At 37.8% G+C, this 21707-nt stretch overlaps 1 protein-coding gene across 16 annotated transcripts in view; it reads right to left on the bottom strand.

The window, feature by feature from the left end:
* The window catches only part of DLG1 (discs large MAGUK scaffold protein 1), a 241560-nt gene extending 230817 nt beyond the window's left edge, over nt 1-10743 (bottom strand). For 14 of the 16 annotated variants that reach the window (XM_019723532.2, XM_074329838.1, XM_019723561.2 and 11 more), the window contains exons 1-3: nt 10265-10743; nt 9754-9803; nt 8918-9049 (exon numbers count right to left, since the gene is read on the bottom strand). In XM_019723532.2, coding sequence (XP_019579091.2) covers nt 8918-9049; nt 9754-9772 — 151 coding nt within the window. In that variant the 5' untranslated portion in view covers nt 9773-9803; nt 10265-10743. Of the gene's footprint in view, nt 1-8917; nt 9050-9753; nt 9804-9923; nt 10006-10264 lie in introns of all 16 variants that reach the window. The other 2 variants (XM_019723539.2, XM_019723547.2) reach the window with 2 other exon arrangements.
* Nucleotides 10744-21707: the final 10964 nt, after the last annotated feature.

Genomic DNA, 21707 nt, shown 5'->3' with positions numbered 1-21707 from the left:
TAAGCACATGAAAAGATGCTCCACGTATGTCATCAGGGAAATGCACACTAAAACAATGAGATATCACTGTATACCTATTAGAACGGCCAAAATACAGAACACTGACAACACCAAATGCTTGAGAGGACATGGAACAATAGGAACTCACATTCATTGCTGCTGGGAATGCAAAATGGAACAGCCACTTTGGAAAACAGTTTGGTGGTTTGTTTCAAAGTTAAACATACTTTCCATACAATCCAGAAATTGCACTCCTTGATATTTATCCAATGAGTTGAAAACTTAAATGTCCACACAAAATCCTACACACAGATATTTATAGCAGCTTAATTCATAACTGACAAAACTTGGAAGCAACCCAGATATCCTTCGATAGGTGGATAAACAAAACATGGGACATCCAGACAATGCAGTATCATTCAGTACACACACACACACACACACACACACACACACACACACACAGCTATCAAGCCATAAAACGATGTGGAGAAACCTTAAATGCGTATTACTAAGTGAAAGAAGCCAATCTGAAAAGGCTACATGCTGTGTGATTCCAACTACATGACATTCTAGAAAAGGCAGAACTATGGAAACAATAAAAAGGGATTGCCAAGGGTTGGAGGTAGGAGAGGGATGAACAGGCTACTGTGTACAGAAGACTTTTTAGGACAGTGAAATTACTTTGTGTGCTACTATAATGGTGGTTACATGTCATTATACATCTGTCCAAACCTATAAAATAAAGGTAAACTATGGTCTTTGGATAATAACGATGTGCTCATGTAGGTTCATCAACTGTCATAAATGCACCCGCTGACGGGGGATGTTGGTAATGGAGGAGGCTATGTATGTTTGGGGACAGGGAGTATATCGGAAATCTCTGTACCTTTCTCTCAATTTTGCTATGAACCTAAACCTGCTCTTAAAAACAAAGTCTTTAAAAAAAGATATGAGCTATAAAGCCATGAAAAAGACAGAAAAAGCTTAAATGCATATCGCTAAGTGAAACAAGCCAATCTGAAAAGGCTACATACTGATTCCAATATGACATTCTGGAAAAGGCAAAACTATGGAGACAGTAAAAAGATGAGTGGTTGCCAGGGGTTGTGGGGGAGGGAGGAGGAATGAACAGGAATGCACAAGCAATTTTTAGGGCAGTGGAACTATTCTGTATGATACTATAATGGTGGAAACATGTCAAAGCAACAAATGTGTATGTCAAGTTTATCAATTTATAACACAAAGAGTGAACCCTAATTTAAATTACGAACTTTAGTCAGTAACAATATACTAATACACTGGCTTACCAACTGCAACAAATATATCACACTAATGCAAGATGTTAATAACAAGGGAAATGGGAGTGAGAGGCGTGGTGATGCTATGGAAACTCTGTATTTTCCACTCAATTTTTTTCAGTAAACCTAAAACTGCTGAAAAAAATTAAAGTCTAATAATTTAAGAAAATATATAAGGGAGTATGCTAATATATAAGGGAGTAACATGTATATTTTAAAAAGCAATCTCAAACTATTTCAAAATACTTTCCAATGTATTAAAGATTTAAATATTAAAAATAGAAGCCATGAAAGAATTTAAACATATGTAAATGTTTTTATAATCTAGGGGATAGGAAAGCCTTTCTAAGCGTGATATCAAGGCCACAAAGTGCAAAAAAAAATGGTAAATCTAACTATATATAAATATATCTGTATATTAAAAAATCAAAGTTTAAAAATAAATGACAAAGGAAGCTAGCTGCAACTTACATGGCAGAGTTGGTATCTCTAACATAGATTTTATACCTCTAACAAAAAAGGAAAAAGAGGTGGTTGGAGGGACAAATGACAGGAACAAGTAATTCACAAAAGAAATTAAAATAAATGATGTAAGAAAATTCTTACATCATTGGTTATTTCTTTAATCAAAGAAATACGCAATAAAACATCAAAATGGCTAAAGGTATATTCCACATATCAGAGTAGAAAATATTAAAAAGATGGATAATACTCTGTCTTTTAAGGTATAGTGAATTAGTCATTCTTCCCCATACTGCCTAAAAAAATTAAATTGATATGACATTTCTAAGAGTAATTTAACAAATTAAATCAAAAGTCTTTTTAAAAATGCACATCCCCTTTACCAAGCAATTCGTTTCTAGGAATTTATCCAAAGGATATAATAAAGAATGTAGAAAAAAGAGTCATATACAAATGCAATGCTGTTTATAGTTCAGAAAAAGTACATGCCTAAATGCTCCTAGGAAATCATTAATAAAACAACAATAAATCTATACAGTGTAAACAATCATTTAAAATGGTACAAATCTATTAAAATGGAAAGACATCCAATAATAAATTTGGCAGTATAAAAATAGTTAATATGCATAGCACAGAGAAATCACATTATACGCACTTAAACCCAACTGCATGCAGCACTTCCCTCCACCAAAAAAAGGGCAATTCTACATATCAGTCCACCCAGTAAATGAATGTCACAAACAAAAAATCAGAAGGGAGAAGATTGTTCCCTTGGGTATTGTCCATTTTCAGGTGCCTCTCATAATGTGAGTATATCTCTGTATCTTAACTGTGCTGAGTGTGATTCTAGAATTATGTGCTTTTAGTACAAGAGGTCACTCTTTGACAAGCCAACTACTACTTCATCTGTTGCTGAACTCAAGAAACAATGATTTCATTCCACTAGAGGAAAAAATAACTGTATTGTAGTTAATGAGGCACAGTGTTAAATTCCTGAAGGATTTTCATGGATAATTTTAATCTGATGTGATTTTTTCACCTTACATGCTAATTTTAAATATAAATCCCCATGTAGGAAATAATTCTGTTTTACTTGTGGTAGGAAGTTTGTTTTGCAAAATGAAAATGTGTGTGTGTGTGTTTGTGTGTGTGTGTGTCTGTGTGTGTGTGTGTGTGTTAAAGAATAACATTCTGAAAGAACATTCACCCTATGGAAGAAGGGCAGAAGGCTGAATAAACACTGAAATATAACCTGCCATTGCAGAGGAAAAAATTGTATCAGTTAATTGACTAAAAGCAAGTACAATGTTTTATTAACTAAAATATACACTAGTCAAATCTACTCCAGCACAGATACACAGCTTTCTTCTAAGCCAATGTACATTTAAATAGCCATTTTGATCCCCAAAGAAAAAGAACATCATATAAAATTTTAAAGTATTACAATTTGTGTTTCACACTAGAAACGGAAAAAATATCAAGCCAGTGTCCAAAAATAAATTCTTTCAACAGTTTACTATTTGACTAATAGTCAGAAGGTATTCATTCACATGCATATTCTTTAAAACAAGGTGTGCATCAAAAGGAACAAAGCTTCTCAGAAATGGCTGATTCCAACGCTGGGGCAGGATATGCACAAGATGAACCTGGAACATCTTGTTATGTCAAAAGAAAGAAAGTACTAAAAAAATGATGGGGGCATGTCATAAGGACAAAGGAGCAAGCTTGAGAGGGCTCCCACTAGATAAACCTGGGACAATCTGAGCACCAAAATTATTAAGGATGGTAATAAATTATCGATCACAGAGAGAGAAAGAGAGACAGTGGGCGGGGGGCTTTTAATTACAGTAAAATGCCAAGTATTAACTGGAAAATGTAGAGGATTACTGCTGTTACAAAACTGTCATTTTTCAACTGTCATTTTCAACATAGTAAAAACTGGTTCAGACCAAGTATTATAAATGGATGCTGAATTCTAGGTGGAAATTTTGCTCAAAAGAAGGAAACATGCATGGTGTTAAACTGTGTCCCCCCACATATTGCTTACAATATGCAAGGGGGAAAAGCAGTGACTATAGAGTAGAGAAATCACATAACACCTTAATTTGGTGATCAAAATCAACATCACCAATGAAGGGCGGAAGATACCGTATACCTCTGGATATACAGAACCCTAAAGAATACGAGTATATAACCTGAATCTAAACACAAGCAAATAGGGTTTCCAGGCGGGAATTCCCGCCCGTTCTCAGGAATTTTTTTCGCTTTCCTGTTCCCGAACCCCGAGAAAAGTTGGTCAGGAAACGGGAAAATCGGCTCCTTGAACCCAGGTGGTTGGTAGTATCGGCCATCATTTCGTGGAAATGATTCATCGCGGAGAACAGAAAACAGTTTGTATCTCAGGATTCGGGACGGGGAAAGTGAAAAAAATTCCTGAGAACGGGTGGGAATTCCCGCCTGGAAACCCTACAAGCAAACAAAAGACAAACCCCAATGAGAAACATTATAAAAAAAAAAAAAAAAAAGAGTAGTGGGGAACTGTATTATTCAAAAATGTCAATGTCATAAAAGACAAAGGAAGGCTGTGGAAATGTGCTCACATTAAAGGAGACTAAAGACACGTGACAACTAAATGAGATACTTATATTAGCATATAGAAAGCGCTCAATAAATGTTAGACATTATTACTTTTTACACACATCTAAAAAAGTCATACCCTGACATCCATTAGGATAGCCACTGTAAAGAAAATTGAAAATAACAAGTATCAGCAAGAGTGTAAAGAAATTGGAACCCTTCTGCACTATTGGTGGGATTGTAAAATGATGCAACTGCTATGGAAAACAGTATGGTGGCTCCTAAAAAAATTAAAAATATAACTACCATATGATCCCACAATCCCACTTCTGGGTATATAGCCAAAAGAACTGAAAGCAGGGTCCCAAAGAAATATCTGCATACCCACACATTCATAGCAGCAATATTCACAATAGCCAAAAGATGGAAACAACCCATCGATGGATGAATGGATAAACAAAAATGTGGTATATACATACAACAGAATTATTCAGCCTTAAAAAGGGAGGCAATCCTGTTACATACTATAACATGTATGAACCTTGACATTAGGCTAAGTAAAATAAGCCAGTCACTAAAAGACAAATACTGTATGATTCCCATTACATGAGGTATTTACAGTAGTCAAAATCATGCAGAAAGTAGAATGGTGGTTTTACCACGGGCTGGGGAGAGGAGGAAGAGGAAGAAAATTGTTGTTTAATGGGTATAAAGTTCCAGTTTTGCAAGATGAAAAAGTTCTGAACTATTTCACAATAATGCGAATAATCTTAACACTACTGAACTGTACATTTAAAAATTGTTAAGCTGGTAAATTTTATTTTTTTGTAGTTAAAAATAAAAAAGGAGTCATCCTTTGAAACCAAATATAACAAACTTAAATGTCCTTTACCATACCAGGGGTGCCAAAAACATGTATACACAGGACATCACACCCCAATATACTGAGTATTACAATTTTAATACAGTTTTTTCCTTTCTTAAAATGTGTATACATTTTTTTGGCACCCTCTGTATTTACAAGGGCTAGTGAAACTATTAGTTAATGGAATAGCAACAGATAAGTAGGAGCTAACAAATCTCAGAAATGGGCTGTTATAACATAAGCCATCTTTATTTCGAAGCAAAAATTAAAAAAAGATGCATTAAAATAAGCTTGTTATATATTGTAGACACAATATACAAATCACATGACTCAACTTACTCAAGTCTGTAAAGCCAGCCTCATACTGAGCCCAGGTTTTGCTCCTGTGCACAAGGAAAGCAGATGAGTCCTCTGATCCTGTGAGTGTAAGCCCAGGGGTGTAGACTGACATGAAATCTCTGAGGAATACCAAGGTCATCATCTCAGATACCAGACAAACCTAAGAATCAGAAATGACCTCAAACCACTATGGATCTGAACACCTGAACTCCGACTATAATCAAACCATATCCAAGCTTTACTCACGGAATTTTCAAATAAAGTATTTTAAAAATGAGAATATAAAATCAAATATATTAAGTTTTTGAATTGCTCTCACCTAAATCAGGGATTAAAATTAGGCAGACTTTATCTCACATTTATTCAAAAATAATCACCAGATGTTTTTAGTAATAAATTTTAAACAAATATATAGCTCATGGATTTTTTTTAGATATAACTTTAAATATTAAGCTCTAAAGAAACAACTTATCAGCTACAACTCAAAAGTTTAAAAAAACTTTCCTGCTTTCAATCATTTTTTAATCTTCAAGCCATCCGTCAAGGATACTACCAAGCATAAGAGCTAGAACAATGGTTGTCATATGTTATTGAATTGAGAATAGATGTTGAGGCTATGAATTAGAAGATGCACCATTATTTCATGTGCCACTAGAATATAAAATCACTGCCAACATACATCAGCTATAAAATGCATCCCAAATTCAAGGATATCAAAATATCTAAACACTGGTATCTTAGAACTGATATAATACAATATGTACATGCTTGTTACTATGAGTGACAACCCCAAGGTACCAGAAACATTATCAACTACAGAGGGAGGGGGAGGAAATCAACATTTCTATAACACCAAAACCCCAAACCTCACATGACCTTTTTTTTTAAATGCATGAAAACAGTTAGTACAAACTACCAGTTCAAAGAATCAATAAATAATTGATGCAGACTGAAAGTCCAAAGAAGTAACCAGATAATTCACTATACCCTAAGTAAATGATTTCCAAACTCAAGAGTCAAGAACCTAAGCACCAAATGATTTCTGAACAACTCAGGTGGTCAAGACCCATGTCTCCTTTAATCCAATGGTCCATAGATAGCAGCTCAGAGGACAGAGTGCCACCGAGTAAAGGGTTTTTCAGTACATGCTGTAAAAACAATGAATTCTGGTATAGTTTAGGGCCACTTACAAGTGTAGAGTACATTCTCACACTGTGTCAAAAACAATGGAGCAGGTACAGAGGAAAAAGAAAATCTTATTGACCTAAAAAATTTCAGACTAAGAAAAGTAATAAAGGTTAATAAATTAACCCAATTTCAGCAAACACAAAAGAACGCATTTATTAATTTAGTAGTGTCAACAATTCAATTACAGGATATAAACATACAAACACCTCTACTAAGTTTACCTGTTTCAAAATTCCTAAAATCTATTACTTTCCATACACCAAAATCTGATACCACATCCCATAAAACATTAAAATATAAGTCAATCTAAATATCAAAGTAAATTCACAACCAATGAAATTATACAGGACAAAGATTCACAAATATAACCTTAATAATTAGAAAACTACCAGAATTCAATTATGTATAAGAATAGATACAAATATATGGTGATGGAAGGAGAACAGACTCTGGGTGGTGAACACACAATGTGATATATAGATGATGTAATACAGAATTGTACACCAGAAACCTATGTAACTTTACTAACAATTATCACCCCAATAAACTTAAAAAAAAAAAAAAAAAAAAAAGAATAAACACATTCAAGACAGACAAGGCAGAATATGTAAAAAAATTTCTCCAAACATAGGCAATCTACCTCTAGTCTATGGAGAAATCGAAGAATCATAGATCGTTTGGTTACTTCATAAACCATTTAATTTTCTTAAGTTGCAGACTCCACACAGAGGAAGACTACTGTATCTAAGTCTACATCTATATGTAAACAAGGACGTATTTTTTTCTAAACATTCCTAAGTTTAACTTTGATTTAGAAAACCAAATAACTGAAAATGATTTTTTCCCCTTTTTTTGCTGTTTTTTCAGAAGAATCCAATTTGATCATCCATTTGGACCTTAAACATTAGAGCTTAGAAATTACAATGTAAAAAGTGTCCATCAGTTTAAACAAAAAATGCAAAATCTTGATAATTTTTGAAGATGGGTAACAGGTACATATAGCAGTTCATTATACTGTTCTCTCTATTCTTACGAAGGTTTTTTTAAAGTTTATAATGTTACATTTTTTAAAATTGTTCAGGTGTTTTGAGTGGTCTTCTTTAAAACCTTCTTTAATTCTAAAACAAATTTAGTAGAAAATATCAACTTACCAATAAGTTATTTGACAGGGTACACTAAGTTAAAGGTAGTCCTTAAATCATATCAAAAGTTATTTTATCAACAGATAAAGCCATATCTACTTGGAAGTTACTGAGGAAACATCTATAATGCAATGTAGCATACGTTCTATTTTAATATGTTATATAGTCAAAAACTAATTAAAAAAATATTTCATTCTTAGAATTGAAGGGGACAAATTTTCTACTTCAGTGGTTTGCACACTTTTCGAGGCACCTGGAGGAGAGGCCAGAGATAGATCACCTTGTTTTATATAATGGGAATTGGTTACAAAATATAAGATTTTGTTTTAAAAAAGGATCTAACTACTTTGAAAAAAGGCTTAGTAACCACTGTTGCATTGCACCCACATATTACAGTGACCTAGAAAAGATTAAATGATTTGTACAATGTCATTTAATTAATGACAATGTCAGGAATAGAATTCAGGACTTGTAACTATTTGTCCAGTTCTCCTTTAAAACAATGCACCACCTCAAATTTAAGTTACAGTTAAGAATAAAATTGTTTCAATTTTCTTGTCTATAAAATAAGATTGGACAAAATCATCTCTAAGACCATTTTCCAGATCTAAAATTCTGACTCCCAGCTTAAACAGAAGTCTATGTTAATGTAAGGAGTGTTCTTAAACATAGCAAAACTCTTCAAACATTTTCAGGCACTCCAGAGAAATTTAAGTCACAGAAACAAGCTAACAGTTATTCAGTTGTTACCATTTGGGTTTGGAAACATTTTTGTAACTACTCCCTCTTTTAGTTGTTAACGCTAGGATGTGAAATATTGTTTTCTAAGACTGAAATAATCATACTGAAAGCTTTTTCACTTCTTAGATATTTTGGAAAAGGATATTGGCCTATCAAAATATACAACTCACTGGATGTTAAAGTTACTGAATGCCTCACAGATAACCAAGTACATCACTCTCTTAAGTCTTAAATAAACAAATTCAGAGGAGCATTAAATCTAGCTGACACATAATGGTCACAAATAAAATTTTAATTCCCACCTATTAAAGCCTGAAAGAGGTTGCTCTGAAATATGTTTATAACTCGTTCTATGGAACTTCTGAGCTGTCTGTCTTCAGTCTGGCTTAGTTTTGAACGATATTCCTCCAAAAGGTGCAATGCTCTCTGGGTATCTGAGAAGAAAGAAAAATAGAGTCTGATTAAAATTATATATTTACAAGAAAGTATTACACACTAGCTATGTAGCAAATGATTCTGTAAGACATCTAAACAGTTCCCAAAATCCTTCTCCTCGATAGATGCTACTATGTTCATGTATACACATATTCCCTAGAGTGATCCAAAAAAATTTTAAACATGTCACAGTAGAAAAAGGAGGAAGGTGAGTAGTTTGTAATAAATGTGTCTGGTAGGTAGACAATAAAAGGTAATTTTATAAAAGTATTAGTAACATAGTTTCAGCTGATCTGATATGCAAAAGCAGATTATCTACAATTGGTCATTAAAGCTTAAATGTTTCAAAATACTAGCTCTTAGCCAGTTCCATATTTGCTCACAAAAGTGTTTAGTAAGAATAATAGTGAAATATTAAAACACCAATTCAGAGTTTTTAAAGACATTTCAGAGGGGAAAAATTGCCTCTTGATAATCACTAGAGAGATGCCAAGGTAAAAAGTTGACAAACATACAGGTGTTTCCATCTTCTGAATGACGTGAGGCTTAGATTCCCTAAGCAGTAAGGCTAGCTAGCACTGTGCCATCTCATCAGAGTTCCACAAACATTTTTAAAACACAGCAATGAGAAAAAAAAAGAAAAAAAAAAAACATACAGAAAAGCAAGTGTCATCCACAAGAGATTTCCGAAATAAATTCTCACCTTGCTTCCGGACCGGCATTTTTCTCCAGAATCAGGAAGAGAATACACACCTTTAAAAACACAAAACAGAAAGGAAAAAAAACTAAAGAAGAGAATAGAATCCTGGTTAAACGAGGATTTCCCCCTAAATCTCAAATCGAAAAACTCCCAACCGTATTTGAAAAGCTCACCTGGCAAAGTTTTCCCAAGTAAAAGGAAGGTCCTCAGTGTCAGTCAATTTAGACAAGCTTTTACCTAGGGGTGGGTACCTCTCTGCAAATTAAGAGCAGGCAGAAGTCGGCTTCCAAACTGTCTTCGAAAGCTGCCCCCTCTCCAAAGGGCACTAAATGCCTAGACGTGGGGCCACCCCTCCCCCGGCATAAGTCTGCACACTCCCCACCTGCTACTGGCGGGGGTGGGGGGAGGAGTGAAGAGGCGCTCCGACCCTTAGCCCCCTAAGCCAGCAGAGGCTGTAAAGCGCTCCGAGAAGGGACCAGCGGGGCTCATCACCCCGCCCTACCCGGGCCCCTACCTCTCGCTTGCCTTTCTCCTGGCTTGCTTCCTCCGGGGTACTCCAACAGGGGCCGGACAGGGCAGCGGCCGCTCTCCACGACGCCCTGGTGCCCCACATGCACACCTCCGCGGGCCCCCACACCTGCGGCACCGCCACAAAGTTCCTGAGAGCGGCGTGCGCTCGGAGCTGGGGTGCGCTTCGATCCAACTCGGGGCGGTTCCCCCGCCCTGCTCCGCTCCACGTCCCCCCGCCCCGCCCGGGGCAAGGAGCTGAGCTGAGGGGGGTGAGGGAACGGGGGAGGAGCTCCCCTCGGCGGCCGCACCCCCACTGCCTCTTCCTCCTCCTCGGCCGATGTCGCCGCCGCCTCCTCACTCGCCGCAGCCAGCTAGCCCGCTCGCCCTCTTCCCTCCTAGCCGCCCCACCCCCGGAACCTCGCCTCCTTCGGCGCCCCCAACCGCTCTCCCCCCAAACTTTCCGCCAAGATGGCGGCCCCGGAGCTGGATTGCCGCGCCCCCACGTGATCGCTTTCCCGGCGCTCTCAGCCAATGGGAAGTGAGGAGGCGGCTCGCGCCGAGCCCCGGGCTCTCAGCGCTGCTACCTTTGGGCTGGAAACGGGAGGAGGGCCGGGAGGGGGCTGGGGAACGGGAACGGGGACCAGGAGAGCATCCCAAGTGAACCCCCTCTCTTAAAGGGGCGCCACCGTAGAGGCTCTGAGGACAAAGGAGTGACACATGGACTCTACAGGTGGTCTGGGATGGCCCTACTGAGCCCGCCTTTACCTCGCCCTAGCCCACCGGTGTGTCCCTCGGTTCTGAGCGAGTAGCGAGCCAGGCCCGGGAAGGTCGGAGTGTCTGAAGACAGACGTGACTTCACCTATACCAGATCCAAGACACACATTCCGAGACACCCTTTAACCTCACTAAACACGTGCTGTTTTCAACTCCGCGTCAGGAGAAAGTGCCTGACACCCCGAGGCTTGGATCCCCAACCTAGAAAAGCGGTCTCGGGGTGGAGTTCACTGCGCCACCCACGTTAGGGGCGGGAGAGGCTGGGGCCTAGGAAGGGGGCGAGGGGGGAGTTTGGGCGGGGGGGGGGGTACCATCTCTGCACTGTGTTCTACTTTGTACCGATCTTTTTAAAGTTACTATTCAGTAAAAGGTTTTGGGGGGTTGAATTAAAGAAGGGCACGTAAAATAAGATTGATTGATAAGAGTTTGAGGGTTTTACTAGAGGAGTTTTAAGTCTAAGTGATTAATTCAAAGTATGAATACATTTAATGATGGGAAGAGAAAATTCGTTCCTTCTTTCACTCTCCCATTCATTCATTCCCCCCTTGCCTGCGACACCTGCCTCGTCATAAGTCTCAGGTATTACTCAAGCTCAGGCGGCCCCTTTAAGAACTCACCTGTAGCCACCTCCTCTGAAGCACAGCCGCCTGAACTCGCATTGCTGGTTTAAGTTTCGACTGCACCTCGGAGCGGGACTACAGGCGGGCTAGGACCCTGTTCAGGAGCTGAGCTACCCAGGTGGTAGAAAGAATCTCGCGGAAAGCTCTCCAAGTCACTGCCCAGGTCCTTGAGCCCCTTCTAGATAACAGGGATCTCCCTGCTCTGAGATCCAGAGAGAAGAATTTGCCCAAGGTCACCCCTAGTTAGCGACAAAACTGGAAACACGGAGATCGTGTCTTTCAAAACCGAAAGACTCTTCCCAGTAAACCCGACAGCCTTTCACCGAGGCCATATCCTTGGAATAAAAAGGAAGTCTGGGGAACCTTGTACTGTAACCATTAACAGTTACTCAGAAGTATACTGACCACTAGTTTCACTTTGGGATTGCACCTTGAAATTCTAACTTGTGAGAACCCACGCAGTTTAAGATAATGAAATTGAGATCCAGAGAGGGGAAGCACCTTGCCCAGGGACATATAGGCAAATCAGTGACAACAGCCCAAAATTAGGTCTCCTAGTTCCATTCCGGGCTCTTTCCACTGTGATTTTTGGGCAACTTGACAGTGGTATGTTGGTATAGTGGCATCAAGCAACAGTTAAAGCAACATTTCATAGAAGAAATGGGATGGAAAAGTGAAAGGAAGCTTCTAAAGACAAGAAGCTTAAATAGAGGGATTTTTAAAATAGTGAAATGAATGGGTTTTTTTAAATAGCGAAAATGGCTGGTGCCATGCATACTATTATTATCAAGATTTCATTGATGAACTGTGATTCTATTCTAAGAATGGAATCTTCAGAATTCAGGAAACAGAGGAAGGGATTTTGCCCTTCTCCTTAATATCATTCATTGCTCACAAATTTTCACGTGCTAGGCAACACAGATAGAAATAAGTAAGATTCAAGCCATGCTCTCAAGGACCCCACAGCTAGTAACAAATGGATGAAGGCCAGTGCAGCTTTTTCCAGGAGCCACTGAAAAGCCAAAAACAAAATTTGTGTGAGTTTTCAATGTCCTCCTAGTCCTTCCCCAAAAATAAAGGGTGGGGAGGGTGGGGGAGGAAGGAAGAGGAGACAAGGCATGATGCCCTTTCTTGTCATCCTCTAGCCCCACGTGGCCGTCAGCAGTATCCAAAAGTAAAAATGAAGCTACCTGCTCGTCCCACCCTTAGGGGCCAAGAAAAGTCCCAGCCTAACGTGAGGGGCCTTTACTTCCCATTCCTCCTTTCTATCCTTCTGTATTAGTTATCTATAGCTGCATAACAAAGTCCTCAAAGCTGTCACTTAAAACTTAGTAGCTTAGTAACTTAAACAGCAATAAACATTATCTCACAGTTTCTGTGGGTCAGGAATTCAGGAGGACCTTTGCTGGATGGTTCTGGCTTGGGGTCTCAAAAGATTGCAGTCAAGATATCTATCTGGGCTGCAATCATCTGAAGCCTGAGCTTAGATTAAGGGAGAATCTTCCAACATGGCTCACTCACATAGCTAGTAAGTTGATGCTGACTGTTGGCAGGAAGCCTGTTTCTCACCATGAAGATCTTTCTATAGGGTTGTTTGAGTGTCTTTCTGACATGGTGGCTGATGTCCTCCAAAGCAAATGACCCAAGAGAGCAAGGCAGCAGCCACACTCTCATTTCCACAATATCCTGTTCGCCTGAAGAGTATAATATCCCCCTGAAGAGTATAATACAAAGGAGGAAAGAATCACTAGGCGCCATCTTGGAGGCTGGCTACCATATCATTGAAACATACAATGCAATGACATCTGGATTTTTCCAAACAACTTTTATTTCCTTGAAGTCTTCCTTACTTTATGCAGGTAGCAGCTGCCATTGAATAGGATCCAGTATAGGATCTGATTACTTTTCCAACCTCCTCATTTAAAAAAAAATTTTTTTTTCAGCCCCAAATTAGCTATCTCTCAGTTCTAAACCTTCCCTTCCCAAGCATCCCAACCAAGCCACACTTATAGCTCCACATCTCTAACTCTGTCCTCTCCCCTGTTCACATCCCCAGCCTATCTTCTTCTGTAAGGTGCCCAGGTCCGCCAGACTCTACTGCATCTTTTGTTCTCACTCTGGCCGAGTGGCAGTGTGCTGCCTGTGCCAAGGCAATCACTGAAAGGAAAGGATTTGATGCTGTCAGAAATGCTTATGCCAGTTTATGCTGCATGAAGAGGAACAGTGTTGAGAAAAAGATGGAAGTGATTATGATGGTCAGACCTCCACAAAATGCTCAGGGAGGCATTTCCTGGCAGCACACTTTAGACAAACCAGCATCTGGAAAGAAGAGAGTAGCCAGAATGATAGGGAATATGGAACCTTGCCCCAGGGGGAACAATTGTAGAATCTAAGGCCATTTCTTTGAGAAAAGAGAGGACCCCAGGGAACTTGACTTCATTCTTCTAACAGCCTTATTCTGTGTATTCAGGGGCAGGACTAAAACTAATGGATGAAAATTACAGGGATATAGGAAGTTCTTCTTTAACATGATTTGTCAGAATTGTTCTAAATTCCAAAAAGCTGCTGGAAGGTGGTGGGAGTTTCCCATCAAGCAGAGGCTAAAGAATCAGCAAGGCTTCCTTCTCAGAGGGAGCAAATACCCAGGCCAGCAAATTGGACTAACTGACCTCTGAACCCAAAGTTCTAAGCACTTAAAACTTCAGTCCCTTCTTTGGTATTAGTACCATGTTATATACATCAAGAATCCATTCTACCCAGTTTAATTGATACTGGGATTGACCTCCTTCTGCATAGATAATTCTTATGAGAACGAAAGGTACAAGTTGAAAGCAATTCTTTTTAAAATGGGGATAGTTGCCCATCTCCATGACAACGGGCACTGAACTCATGCTCTTTAATGGATGATCCACCCTCAAAATTTTATATTATGGAGCAATGGGTTCCGAAGTAGGTATAGGACTAATAACTGCCTGCCATTTAAACTGGTGTACTCTTATATTGGTATATCCCTTCATATAGTATTCAATGACATATGAGATAAATTCATTGGTTATAACCTCTCACTTTGCAGGAGAGGACACTGAGAAAGGAAAGATAAATAACATGGTCTAGGACACCATAGCTAAGCTGGTACTGGAGCTGGGACTGAACGTTACTTCATTGTTTTTTTTCATTAAACTGCATTATCCTTTCTCTACTTGACTTCTTCCTAAATTAAAAAAAGCAAACAAACAAGCAAACGAAAAACAAAATTGTGTGTGTGTGTGTGTGTGTGTGTGTGAGAGAGAGAGAGAGAGAGAGAGAGAGAGAGAGAGAGAGAGAAATGGAGACAGAATTAGAAAGACAGATACTAAGAGAAAGACACTGAGAGAGATTCCGATAAAATAAAGTACAAGTAATAGGCTAGTTTGTTACTTATTTATCATATTTTGAATGCCTTTAACAGTGGAGACAATTTTGATGGAAATAAAAATGTCACCTCTGACCACAAAGAAATAAATATCCACACCCTGGTTATTTGTATGTTATGACTAAATGAAAAATTTTTTTAATGCAAAGGTGTTTACTTAAAACTCGGTAGCTTCCTTCTCGTCTTTCCTTTACCCTGGTAAGTACCCTTGAGTATGAATGGTTTCACAGATGTAAGGAACCTCTCACCTGGCCCTCAGACACCCTCTAGTACCATCATCTCATTTGACAGACATGAAGTAAGCTCCAGAAGAGCTCCCAGACAGTATCAGCACATAGTGATCAAAGGACTTTTCCCTGATAGCAGAATGCTACCGGCATTTCAGAAACAATTCATCTTCCTTTTGGTGGGGAGAGGGAGTGGGAATTAGTAATCTTTTCCAAAGATACATTTCTAAGTTTAACCAAATTTGCCTTTCTGCTTTTGAAGAACCCAGGGTATTGACAGAACCATAGAATCCCATATTGAAATCCTTAGGATTATACTCAAATCTCCTTACATGAGACAACCCCTTACTGCACTCCCTGCCAAGAGGATTACCAGTGTCTATTCAAAGAAGGCTCTGGGTAGGGCCCCTTGGTTAGATTATCTTTTCATAGGTGAAGAACACAAACTTGGAAACTTAATTGGAATTTGAAGAAAGACTGTTAGAATTTTAGAAAGTCATTTGTATTCCATTTCTGAGATGTGGCTTGGCTAATGAATTCTGATAAGCAAAAGAAGCCAAAAGATTCTTTATAATTGGACGTGGATTAAGTCCAGTGACCAATCTCCTTTAGCACAAAAACTGCCACAGTCTTCCAAAAGCTTTCTGTGCCAGTCTTTCATTTTTGGGAAATGACACTCACTAGCTAGAGCTGTAATTTTCCTGTTCCTCATGTTGTATAACCCCGAGTTCTTCTCTTATTCCCTTTTATTTTAAGCTCACAAGAAGAATGATAAAAGCAAATAATTATTTAAATTTTACTTTCCATTTAAATTTCCTTTAAGTTAGATTAATTTCTTCCAAAAGATAATTTTATCAACTGAGATTAACTATTTGTGATGAAAACATCCTCTACCTTTTATAAATATTACAGTTGAGAAAACTTCCATGTATGCTTTTTAAAAATGCTGCAAAAATTCTGCAAGTTGGATACCATTTCAAATTGCAAATTACCATATGAATAAATAAAGCCAAATCCAAAGCTGGTAGGAGACAACAAAATAATAACTACAAACCAAAAATAAAAGGAGGGGGGCATTATCAATTGCTAAGGAGGATGAATAAAATAAGAATAAGGGAGGAGTAAATATTTAATAAGAAGCGTTACCATAATAATTTAGAGAAGCTTGGATTCAAGGGAGCAGAATAAAGACACATCTTTATTATTTTTCTCTCTCAAAAAATGACTCCCAAAATAATAGAACAAGAAGAAAATTATTCCTCCATCCTCAAGAAAAATAAGAGTGCTTAGTAACACCCAACAAGACAGAAAGTAGTTGGAGAGTTGGTCAAATTCAAGTGCCTGGGCTGGGGGTTGGAGGAGTGGAAAATACCAAAAAAAGGTACCAAAAAAATCCCAAGCAGGGTAAAAAAATGTGTGTGTGTGATGTTAACATGTTACTTCTGCATGTTGAATATATGATTGTCTGTTCTATTTATCCTCTGTGCTTTTGTGAATATTTGGACTATTTCTCACTTGAATTGTTGAATCTAAAATAAAATGCAGGTACACTTGTCTTGAAGAATCCTGAAAGAGCTGAAGAAATAGAGGTTCCAGATACCATTGAAGATGAGGTACAGCTGGGTATGGTGGGTAAGAGCTGAATGAAATCAAGAAAATTGTTAAATACCAATACAGGTTTAAGGAGAAGTTAAATGCTAGGTTCCCACACACTCAGATAGGCAACCACCTTTCCCTACTCCTCCAAAAGATAAGAGTTTTATTTATGGGAGAAAAAGAGGGGCTTTAGATTTGGGGACACCAGACACAGAGGAAGATGGTTGTGAGTTACAGTACTCAAAACAGAAGAATGAGGAAAAATCTGCACATTCGACACAGATTCTCCCACACCAGCCATCTTCCTCCTCCTAGATCCAGGGACCATAACTGGGCAGATATCCTCCAGACAGAAAAACTTAATTGCCTGAGGAAAAAAGATCAAAGAGATTTATGGTTGGGAAGTTCACAACAGCAGTTAGGCTGAGTCATCAAGAAAATGCAAATCAAAACCGCGAGATACAACTGCACACCCACTAGCATGGCGCATGGCTATAATCAAAAAGACATATCTGTTAAGACATACCCACTATTATAACAAGTGCTGCCTAGGATGTGGAGCAATCAGAGCCCTCATACATTGCTGATGGAAATGTAAAATGGTACAGTCACTTTGGAAAACAGTCTGGCAGTTTCTTAACTGGTTTAATATACCATTATCATATAACACAACAATTCCATTCCTATGTAAACACCAGAGAGGACTGAAAACATGTGGCCACACAAAAACTTGTACACAAATGTTCATAACAGCAGATAATAGCCCAAAGTGGAAACAACCTAAAAGTCTATGAACTGATGAATGGATTAATAAAATGTGAAATATCTATACAATGAAGTATTATTCAGCAATAAAAAGAAATGAGGTACTGATATGCTATAACATGGATGATCTTTGAAAACATTATTTTAAGTGAAAGAAGCCAGTTACAAAGGACCATATATTGTACGTTTCCATTTATATGAAATGTCTAGAATAGGCAAATCTATACAGACAGAAAGTAGATTAGTGTTTGCCTAGAGCTGAGGGGCATGGAGTAGTGAGGGGTTGGTGGTAGAAGACTAAGGGGTGAGAGGTAGTTTTGTTTTGTTTTATTTTGTTTTTTGAGGTTAATGAAAATGTTCCAAAATTAATTGTGGTGATAGATGCACAACTCTGTTAATATATTAAAAGCAATTGAATTGTACACTTTAAATAGGTGAGTAGTATGTTATGTGAATTATATCTCAATAAAGCTGTTTTTTAAAAAGTCAGGTTACCACCTCATTGCTCTTCAGGAATGCTGACCAGTCAACAACCCCCCCTCCTACGCATACAGAACTTTCAATCAGCTCAGCTTTCAACAGGAAGAGGCAAGCAAGGATCACCCATACATTTGGGGAATACCTCCATCATGAAAGATGGAGACTCAAAATGAATAAAATAGGGGGGAAAAAAAAAACCTCAAAGAAAATAGGAGTTCAGAGTCAATCCTAGGAATATAGGAAAAAAACAAAGAAATTGTAATTAATATCCTCAGAGAAGATATTGAATCCATGAAGACTATAAACAAAAAAGGAAGAAAATAGTTCTTCAAAATTAAAATTTTGAAAACGAAATGTAAAATTCAATAAAAGATTGGAAGATAAAGTCAAGGAAAGTTTCTGGAAAGAAGGGAAGAAAAAAGACAAACAATGAGAGAAAATAGAAGAAAATGAGAAGTTTGGTAAGCAAGGAACATCAAATAACGGGAATTCCAGAACAGAACAGAGATCAGGGAGGAAATTAACAAGTAAATAATACAAGAAGTTAGTAAAAGGAGAGGAAGTTAACAAGTAAACAGTACAAGAAATTTATCAGAACCATAAGATAATAGTCTACAATTTAAAAAAAAAAGCTGATTGAGCATCAGCAATAATGAATGTAAAAAGACCGACACAAACACACATCATTGTTATATTTTAGAACAAAATCTTCCAGAGAGAAAATAAACAACAACAACAAGAAAAAAAACAGTCCACATACGAAGAATTGGAAAACAGAAAGGCATCAGAATTCTCAATAACATTGAAAAATAGGAGACAGTAAAACAATGCATTTAAAATTTTAAGGAAAAATTACTTTTCCTCAGGATTATATGCCTGGATTATATGGATAACATTTTAAAAACCTTTTTTCAGTGTCTGAAAAAATTTATCTCCCATGCGTATTTTTTTAGGAGGCTTCTGGGTGGATGTGCTTCAACAAAACAATGCTGTAAACCAAAAAAGTAGGCGATGTAGGATCCAAGAAACAGAATCCAACATGGAATAGGTGAAGGGAATTCCCGGGATACTGGTTTATGACAATTTTAAGAGCACAGCTGTGTAGCAGCTGGTCTTTGAGAGGAGGCAATACAGATTGGAAGGTTGGAGGACTTCAGGATCAATGTATCCAAGATAGAGATGGAATTAGTAAACTATTAATAATTGATAGTTTTGATTATATGGACAAATGTAACAAGAAAAGATTTTCAGAGCTGTTGGAGGGAGTGGAAAAACTTAAGGAGATGTTGAAAGAAAACTAAACAAATGAAAAACATCTAATTATTCACTCCAGGAAAATACGTTGTGTACGAACGAAAATATAATCAGTATACACTATTTGGCTCAAAAGTACAGTATTTTTGTAATCCCAGTAATGAAAACATAATATAGTAATGGAAACTAATTTAACCAAAAAAGAGAGAGATAATTGTAATAGGAGAACGAGAATCACTAAACTAAAAGTTTTACCTATCATAATAGAAAACCAATTGATTACCTCAACTGCTAAACAGAAGTATCAGTTTTCTATATTATTTAGTAATATAGAAGGAAATTCCAGAAAAAAAGCTAAAAGAATTGGAAGTTTCTCTCCAGAGTGGGAGCAGTGGGGAGGGGAGTTCAGGTCAAGGAACTACTTTTTCATTATTATTATGACTTTTAGCACTCTTTGACTCTTAAAAAACTATTTGTATACAACAATTTGATTACAATAAAGATTATTTTTAAATGTGTATAAAGAGAAGGTAGGTGATACTCACTGTCTCCCATGCCACATTGGACTCTTAAACAGAATTCCATTGCTAAATGTGGATGAAATGAACCTAATAACTCCAATTGCTGTTGCCACTGCTGCAGCCATCCCTCCTGAAGAATCAGACAGCTGGTCATCACAGGACCAGTATGACGAGAGTGTAGAATCTGCTTTTCTAAGGGTTTCTGATGTTCTCTCTAAGAAGGTTTCAATGTGGTTCTGCTTGTAGGCAATTTTAAAATTACTTCTCAGAACTTTCCAACTTAACACGTGTGTGAGTCCCTAAAATTCCTACAAACAAGTAGAAGTTCCTTTGAGAGTGAAAATGTCATTTCTTCCCCATAAAACTCCAAATAAAATCACTATTTATTAGCACCCAGTATAAAAATATTAGTATGCCTTCCTTTATATTTTGTACTTTTTTGTACTTGTTTAAGGAAAACAACACCACACTTCACATTCTTTTGACTGAGGATCTATTTGTTTAGTCGGGTAGAGACTGGTGGGCCAAGGGTTCAGGCAGAGCTAGAGCTGGAGGGGACTTTCCCCCCAGGTGCATTCCAAGGCGTGGTCATACCTGGTTAATGGCACTGACGAAGAGGCCTGCTATTTGAAAACAAACACAATTTTTAAATAGCATAGCTAATATCTGTTTATGGTTAAAAAATGAAATTGCAAACCGTTTAGAAACACTTATATTCAGAAGTAAAATTTGTTCTCCATTCCCATCTTTGCCCCCACCCTCTGAGTCACACGCTTTAAGACTGGATTTTAATAGCTTGGTAAATCACTTTGTATGCCACTATATTTTGAGATTTCAAGGGGGATGGAGATGAGAAAGCAATACAAGAAACTGACTGCAATATATGTTGAGAGACTGAATATATACACAAATATTGGCTAGCCTATATGACAACAGACCTCTGATCCACAATCTTTGCAGCAAATAGCTCAGGGAGCCAAACCACAATCTCTGCAGCAATTAGTCTAGAATGATCAGGATTTGGTCAATGGCTGCCAGCTTCCCTTTTTTATTTTTTTTCCCTTGCTTCTAACTCAGAACTAAACAGAAAACCAAATACACTCCCCAAGTCAATCATATAAAATGCCGTGCTTCTAGTTATCCTGACTCCAGCTTTCCCATGTCAACAATAAAGCTTTCCTACTCCCCTGCCTGCCTTTGAGTCCCTACCAAACACAAGTGATGGTAGCTGACTCAAGAGCTAGAGCAAGCTCTGAATAAATAGCCACTGTTCTCACTCAGGTGGTCAGCATTTATTTCCACCATGACAAGAAAAAGTTCCTAACAGGAGCAAAATAAGTTTAGTCTGCTACTTTAATAAAAGCTTCATTCATTAGGTTCAGCTAATATGTATTATGCTAGAGCAATCCAGGCACAAAAATAAATTTTCTTTCTCTAGGACAAAACTTGTCTAAGAAGGAAAGTACATAACTGAAGCTTTGAGAGTTGGAAATTCAAATCTTGAGTCATTGTTTAAGGTCTGTAGCAGGCAAACTATTTACTTCAAACTCCTCAAAGTTCCTTGGTTAAACATGAATGCAGAGAAAGCCTCAGCAATTAATGTAATAGCAGAAAAAGAATTACTAATAATAATGTTTTTCCTGCTAGTCTTCTTATTTAAAAAAAAAAAAAAACTCTTAGTACTCCTGAAGGTTTATAACACTATTGACAGAGTTGTTTTTTTAAAAAAAAATCATATAATTACTTGTCTAAGTATGATTGCCCCCCCACCCTTCTCTCTCTCATCTCTCAATTATGT

This window comes from Rhinolophus sinicus, linkage group LG01 (assembly GCF_036562045.2).
Source record: "Rhinolophus sinicus isolate RSC01 linkage group LG01, ASM3656204v1, whole genome shotgun sequence".
NCBI classification, from domain to species: Eukaryota; Metazoa; Chordata; class Mammalia; order Chiroptera; family Rhinolophidae; genus Rhinolophus; species Rhinolophus sinicus.
The sequence above is the reverse complement of the archived record's forward strand: the minus strand, read 5'-3'. Positions and strand labels throughout refer to the sequence as shown.